Source organism: Pecten maximus, chromosome 18, assembly GCF_902652985.1.
Source record: "Pecten maximus chromosome 18, xPecMax1.1, whole genome shotgun sequence".
NCBI classification, from domain to species: Eukaryota; Metazoa; Mollusca; class Bivalvia; order Pectinida; family Pectinidae; genus Pecten; species Pecten maximus.
Window position 1 is genome coordinate 1,285,517 of NC_047032.1, and position 9,158 is coordinate 1,294,674.

Sequence of the window (9,158 nt, forward strand, 5' to 3'; positions counted from 1 at the left end):
ATGTTACTACATCAGTATATCTATGTTACTACACCAGTATATCTATGTTACTACATCAGTATATCTATGTTACTACACCAGTATATCTATGTTACTACATCAGTATATATCTATGTTACTACATCAGTATATATCTATGTTACTACATCAGTATATCTATGTTACTACATCAGTATATATCTATGTTACTACATCAGTATATATCTGTGTTACTACATCAGTATATATCTATGTTACTACATCAGTATATATCTATGTTACTACATCAGTTATATCTATGTTACTGCATCAGTATATATCTATGTTACTACATCAGTATATATCTATGTTACTACATCAGTATATCTATGTTACTACATCAGTATATATCTATGTTACTACATCAATATATATCTATGTTACTACATCAGTATATCTATGTTACTGCATCAGTATATATCTATGTTACTACATCAGTATATATCTATGTTACGACATCAGTATATATATATATGTTACTACATCAGTATATATATATATGTTACTACATCAGTATATATCTATGTTACTACATCAGTATATATCTATGTTACTACATCAGTATATATATATGTTACTACATCAGTATATCTATGTTACTACATCAGTATATATCTATGTTACTACATCAGTATATATCTATGTTACTACATCAGTATATATCTATGTTACTACATCAGTATATATCTATGTTACTACATCAGTATGTATCTATGTTACTACATCAGTATATATCTATGTTACTACATCAGTATATATCTTTGTTACTACATCAGTATATATCTATGTTACTACATCAGTATATATCTATGTTACTACATCAGTATATCTGTGTTACTACATCAGTATATCTATGTTACTACATCAGTATATCTGTGTTACTACATCAGTATATATCTATGTTACTACATCAGTATATATCTGTGTTACTACATCAGTATATATATGTTACTACATCAGTATATATCTTTTTTACTACATCAGTATATATCTATGTTACTATATCAGTATATATCTATGTTACTACATCAGTATATCTATGTTACTACATCAGTATATATCTATGTTACTACATCAGTATATCTATGTTACTACATCAGTATATCTGTGTTACTACATCAGTATATATCTATGTTACTACATCAGTATATCTATATTACTACATCAGTATATCTATGTTACTACATCAGTATATATCTATGTTACTACATCAGTATATATCTATGTTACTACATCAGTATATCTTTGTTACTACATCAGTACATATTTATGTTACTACATCAGTATATATCTATGTTACTACATCAGTATATATCTATGTTACTACATCAGTATATCTGTGTTACTACATCAGTATATCTATGTTACTACACCAGTATATCTATGTTACTACATCAGTATACATCTTTGTTACTACATCAGTATATCTATGTTACTACACCAGTATATCTATGTTACTACATCAGTATATCTATGTTACTACATCAGTATATATCTATGTTACTACATCAGTATATATTTATATTACTACATCAGTATATATCTATGTTACTACATCAGTATATATATATGTTACTACATCAGTATATCTATGTTACTACATCTGTATATATCTATGTTACTACATCAGTATATGTGTGTTACTACATCAGTATATATATATGTTACTACATCAGTATGTATCTATGTTACTACATCAGTATATATATATGTTACTACATCAGTATGTATCTATGTTACTACATCAGTATATATCTATGTTACTACATCAGTATATCTATATTACTACATCAGTATATATCTATGTTACTACATCTGTATATATCTATGTTACTACATCAGTATATCTATGTTACTACATTAGTATATATCTATGTTACTACATCAGTATATATCTATGTTACTACATCAGTATATATCTATGTTACTACATCAGTATATATCTATGTTACTACATCAGTACATCTTTGTTACTACATCAGTATATCTGTGTTACTACATCAGTATATCTATGTTACTACATCAGTATATATCTTTTTTACTACATCAGTATATATCTATGTTACTATATCAGTATATATCTATGTTACTACATCAGTATATATCTTTTTTACTACATTAGTATATATATATGTTACTACATCAGTATATATCTATGTTACTACATTAGTATATATCTTTTTTACTACATCAGTATATATCTATGTTACTATATCAGTATATATCTATGTTACTAAATCAGTATATCTATGTTACTACATCAGTATATATCTATGTTACTACATCAGTATATCTATGTTACTACATCAGTATATATCTATGTTACTACATCAGTATATCTATGTTACTACATCAGTATATATCTATGTTACTACATCAGTATATATCTATGTTACTACATCAGTATATATCTATGTTACTACATCAGTGTATATCTATGTTACTACATCAGTACATCTTTGTTACTACATCAGTATATATCTATGTTACTACATCAGTATATATCTATGTTACTACATCAGTATATATCTATGTTACTACATCAGTATATATCTATGTTACTACATCAGTACATCTTTGTTACTACATCAGTATATATCTATGTTACTACATCAGTATATCTATGTTACTACATCAGTATATCTATGTTACTACATCAGTATATATCTATGTTACCACATCAGTATACATCTTTGTTACTACATCAGTATATATCTATGTTACTACATCAGTATATATCTATGTTACTACATCAGTATATATTTATATTACTACATCAGTATATATCTATGTTACTACAACAGTATATATATATATGTTACTACATTAGAAAAAAAACATTTAATGTATTTTTGTCAGTAAAACCTTACATGATATTAATAAATCTTGTATATTCCGGAAACGTTTGATCCGTGAAGATTCCGAGGACGTCAAACGAAAAACATAGTTTCTATGGGCGAAGCCGTTTTCTTTACTCGAGAACGACCAAGAACATGTTCCCGGGGTATCCCGCCCTAACGCCAAGAACTGACGGGAACAAAACAAAGATGGCAGACCGATTAGAGCTACTTGGGTATTTGCGTTTACCTCACTGGCGAGAGAAGAAAGACCGAAAATGGAAGGTTTTGTGGAAAATGTTGTGTCAAAATGGTCCGACGCTGAATTTCGAAGACATTTCCGTTGAAGCAGGACTGTATACAGCCACCTGTTAGACGAGATCCGAGAACCCCTGACAAAAATGTATCGCGGTGGATTATTACCAGTAGCCCCCAATAAACAGTTATATATATTTATATGGTATCTGTCAAATCAAGATAGTCAGCGTGAAATAGCCTTGATATTCAGTGTAAGCGAATGGTTAGTTCATTCGTGCATCAGAAGTGTTTCGGAACTGACACGGGTTTGAAACACAATTACATTGCTTGGCCAACGTATGAGAGACAGCGTGACATATCTCAAAGTTTTGAAGATAAATACAACTTCCCAGGCATTGTCGGAGCTTTGGATGGGACACATATTCCAATCGTGAATTGTCCTGGTGGCCAAAACGACTATATTAATAGAAAAGGTTTTGCATCCATTCAACTACAACTTGTTGTGGACGATAATTTGGTCATAAATGATCCATACACATACCTAGGATGGCCAGGTAGCACACACGACGCGAGGGTGTTGAGAAACTGTGAACTGTTCAGGAAAGCAGAGAATGGAGAAAAGATACTAAACAATCATTATATACTCGGAGATGGAGCCTATCCTCTTAAACCATGGCTAATGACACCATTTAGAGACAATGGTCATCTTAGTCCTGCTCAAAGACGCTTTAACAAGGCTTTTCCATCTGCCAGACAATGTGTAGAACGAGCCAACGCACGTTAAGGGACGTTTTAGAAGACTTCAAAAGGTCTATTGTGCTGATGTTACACAGATTTATCATTTGGTAATGTCTGCATGTATTCTCCACAACCTGTGCATTGTATCTGATGACAACATAGAAGATTTCATAGACTTGGCACAAGCTCAGGACATCAACAATTATCCAAACATATTTGTCAATGCGAACCAGGCAGTGCATACAAGAAACAGATTGGTAGCAAGATTCCTGTAAATTTAGATAAACTGCAAGACAATTTATGCAACTGGTTGTATGGATTTAACCAATTGGAACTCATTTTCATTGCAGATACCATAACGATCTTAAAGGAAAACAAATATGAAATATGATCCATGGAACTTTTTTTATTAACGTATACAGGTATCAACAAAAATAAATCACTTTCATGCTTACTTAGCTATCAAAAAAATTAAAAGAACACTTTCACAATATATTGAATTGTAACTTATGATTTGGCACATACACAATCTGTAATCTAACAATAAAAATGATGGAAATCACATCACAGTCAGTTGCTTTGTTTTGGCAAGACACAAATAAAATCATAAATGTGAAGTTCAGTACATGTCAACAAAGATTGGCTGAAACACATGCACATTCTCCATATTTCAATGATGCGAATCAATTCGCAATTGATTATTAAATCTGAATTAGTATTTCAAGTTCTATGAGATTTTAATACAGTACATTTATTTAAATCATGACCCGGCATTTTATTTTGGCCACAGTATAATTATGCCATGCGTCGACACACTACTGACAACATTTGCCGAGCCTATTCGGCCCTATTCATTACTGTACAAAGTCACTCGCTTCTCTTTTTATAATGATACCACATGTACAGGTATATATATAATACATTATCTTTAATTAATTTCCGTGGTAATAGGCCATACCCTTAGATAGGCCTATTTACAGTTGGAATTTCGAACATGTGATTTGAGCGTTATTTGCACCTGGCGTGCATTGTAAACTGTGAATCGATCGTCGAAATAAAACGACATGGCTCGTGATATTTAACACTTAACTGCATTACATCAGATTCAAATAATTAATTTATTTCTATACTAAATGCACAAACTTTCTTCATTGTTTAAAATACCCACGTGAGTTGAACAAAAACTTCTTTTTCTCGTCTTTCACACCAACGGATGTCGCATATCCATCAACAATATATGAATAAGTCATCGGTTTTGATTTTCCGGAATTCAGTAATGTCAGTGGATGTCGATAATAACCATCAGAAAGGTATTTGCAAAATTCCACATTACCTTTTTTCACTTTGCCGCCATCTTTTGTTCTCGTGTTCTTGCTTAGGAGGTGGTGTGAGAATTTTGTTCCGAGTACATGTTCTCCGATATTGTTCAGGTTGTTAGGGCGACAGAAATTATGTCCTTGTTCCGATAACACGAGAGAACGTTGTTCTCGCCCAAAGACACCCAGTGTGATCCAATAACGGAAACGCACTCATTCTTCCATTGGCTGTCATTCCGCCATATGAAATAAATGTTTAAATACTATTAGAAGGCTACAATTTGTTATATGTATAGAAACAGTGTATACAACCTCTTTATAACTGGAGACGATTTTTATATTAATCATAAAACGTTTTACGATTTGTAATATTTTTACTGTACATAACAATGAATTATTGTTTATATGAAAGGATATGTTATCCATCACCAAATATAAGATATGAGATTTAACAATAATGTTCACAATTTGCATAGCTTTGTTAATATAATCTCACAATGAACAGGAAAATGTACTTTATGTCCAAAGATAACATATTTTACACAGACTTCTTTTATTTTATTCACTAGGTAGAAATACCCTTGAATACAAGAATTAAGTGAATACTTGAATATATATTTATATACATGTATATAACTTAGCAACACAAATGACGGAGGAAGACAACTGTTTGACTCGCGCCCTGACCGGGCCTCGAACTCACGATCTACGGCACCCAAATATATATATTAATAATTAATGGTCTGAACTGATAATAAATGGTTTGAGCTCTAAGAGGTTACAGATAAATTACTAAAAAAACAAAATCAAAATATATGGCTGGATAGCGTCAGTGGCCGGGCCCCACCCCCCTCTTCGTGGAGTCGAACTCCTTCTTCTTCTCTCCGGCATATCAACACTGTATAAACATTTTGTTTGACAAAGTAACCACACGACTGAGCCAGCTCGACTCGACATATCGACATTTAATGTATATTACACACAGTACTCACCGCGTCAGTTCTATTTATAGCCTTGGGTAGTTAACGCACAACATGGCAATGGACAAAGGGAGACAACTCATATTGAAATTAAGAATTTGTAAATAAAAACTGGCTACTGTCATGAGCTTTCTTGTTTAATAAGAATTTGTGTAACTTACAATCAATCCCTATTGATTATTTTTTGTAAAAGGTGCTTGAAATGCGCTGACAGCCTATACACAATCAAAAAGATACTACAGCGCCGACAGTCTATACACTGTCTGTCACAAAGATACTACAGCGCCAACAGTTTATACACTGTCTGTCACACAGATACTACAGCGTCGACAGTCTATACATTGTCTGTCACACAGATACTACAGCGCCGACAGTCTATACACTGTCTGTCACATAGATACTACAGCGCCGACAGTCTATACACTGTCTGTCACACAGATACTACAACGCCGACAGTCTATACACTGTCTGTCACACATATACTACAGCGCCGACAGTCTATACACTGTCTGTCACACAGATACTACAGCGCCGACAGTCTATACACTGTCTGCCACACAGATACTACAGCGCCGACAGTCTATACACTGTCTGTCACACAGATACTACAGCGCCGACAGTCTATACACTGTCTGTCACACAGATACTACAGCGCCGACAGTCTATACACTGTCTGCCACACAGATACTACAGCGCCGACAGTCTATACACTGTCTGCCACACAGATACTACAGCGCCGACAGTCTATACACTGTCTGTCACACAGATACTACAGCGCCGACAGTCTATACACTGTCTGTCACATAGATACTACAGCGCCGACAGTCTATACACTGTCTGTCACAAAGATACTACAGCACCGACAGTCTATACACTGTCTGTCACACAGATACTACAGCGCCGACAGTCTATACACTGTCTGTCACACAGATACTACAGCGCCGACAGTCTATACACTGTCTGCCCCACACAGATACTACAGCGCCGACAGTCTATACACTTTCTGTCACACAGATACACAGCACAACAGCGCCGACAGTCTATACACTGCCACAAAGTTACTACAGCGCCAACAGTCTATACACTGTCTGTCACAAAGATACTACAGCGCCGACAGTCTATACACTGTCTGTCACACAGATACTACAGCGCCGACAGCCTATACACTGTCACAAAGTTTGAAGAGCAAATTATTATATTTTTTGCGAAAATTGTGAAACTGATAAAATAATTCCCTGTGTTAATGTTTACTTTAACACGTTGATCGTGATTTTATATGGCCATGCGGATCTTAGTGTTCGGTTCATAACTCGAAACTCGAGATAGTATTAACACGAAATTTCCTGTTTTGTCCTTTGTGGTACTTATCGATTTCGAAAATGTTTTCGTCTCCATGGAAACGAATAGAGAACCCTTCTAAACGACGCAATATCCAATAAGTCGATTGATGGCAGAAAACGAAATAATGATTGCAGCTGTACAAAATCGTAAATTGTAATTGTGCAGTATACCATATTCTTATAGATACAGAATAGTACAATGTTTATCATATTCTTATAGATACAGAATAGTACAATGTTTATCATATTCTTATAGATACAGAATAGTACAATGTTTATCATATTCTTATAGATACAGAATTGTACATTGTTTATCATATTCTTATAGATACAGAATTGTACATTGTATATCATATTCTTATAGATACAATTAATGTTATACATATTATAGGTACAAAATGGTACATTTTACATATTATAGGTGTATCATATTTATATAGGTATGAATATATACTCGATATATATAGTATCCATATCCCCACCAACCATTATTTTAAAATATAATTACATATCCATGTATTTTATATTACAATGTTATCGTATAATTTGTTTGTATTCCACCAATGCTCTGACATATTACTTTCAATAGCTCATTATGAAACAGTGCTTGTAATTCGACGGCTATTCCTAGCCAAACTTATGCAAAATGAAATACTAAATGAATAAATAAAATAAATAAATGAATAAAAATAAATAAAATATAAAATATATGGCTGGATTGCGTCAGTGGCCGGCCCCCAACCCCCAACCCCCCTCTTCGTGGCGTCGAACTGCAGCGATGCTCGGATTACTCGAGTACAAGGTAAGTATGTAAGTTCTCAAAGTAACCACTCGACTGAGCCAGCTCGTTTAGTTTTGTAAGCATTTGCTCTATATAAAGTCAGCATAATATCTATTTATAGCAATGTGTCACAACTGGACTAAGGGAGAAAACTCGTGTTTAATAGTTTTATTAGAATTAAAACATCGATGCAATAAATGACGATATTGTGAAGGATAGAGCGGTTCACAAATCGAGTGATAATTCAATATTTAAACCAAACAGGAGCAAGCAAGATCACAAGGTTTTTTTGGGGATTTTTTTTTAAATAATACCTGTTATTGATGGATTTGCACGAATTTCGTTACTAAAGTAGTACATAAGTTAACGTTCACAGTTCTAACGATATTGATTGGTGTCAGCCGGCGGAAATGTTTTCACGTCCAAACATGTTTGATCTTTGTAAGACTATTTATAGAACAATTTAATGTTTGTGTATTTGGTCCTTTAACTGTCAAATACGTGTCAAAATATTAACTCTATGGTATAATTAAATATAAAAGTCTGAATTAAGAAGAATGTTAAAAATTATCGAAAAAACAATAAATCAATATCTGCTATTTCACAACTTCCGGAACTCCCTACTCCGACGGTTTGTATATGTTTACACCCGTTGATTACGTGAGCTAGCTCAGTCGTGTGGTTACATCGTACTATTATTCAGAAATAAATATGCACACTCCCAACCACTGACGCTATCTAGTTCTTTTGATTTACATAGGTTTAATTACAATTCTAATGCTTCAAATAAGTTGAACAAATGGACAATAAAACATGGAGAATTAATATCGTATCGTTGCATTAATATCTTGGGCCACTCCGACAGTAAAATCAGGTATATGTGTTCGATT

The 9,158-nt window shown here is 33.2% G+C and overlaps 1 protein-coding gene across 1 annotated transcript; it reads left to right on the forward strand.

The window, feature by feature from the left end:
- The first annotated feature begins 3,372 nt into the window (after positions 1 to 3,372).
- Positions 3,373 to 3,897, forward strand: LOC117316941 (putative nuclease HARBI1). The gene has a single exon (XM_033871720.1). The coding sequence runs from the start codon at positions 3,373 to 3,375 to the stop codon at positions 3,895 to 3,897; it is 525 nt and encodes a 174-aa protein (XP_033727611.1).
- The last annotated feature ends 5,261 nt before the right edge of the window (positions 3,898 to 9,158 follow it).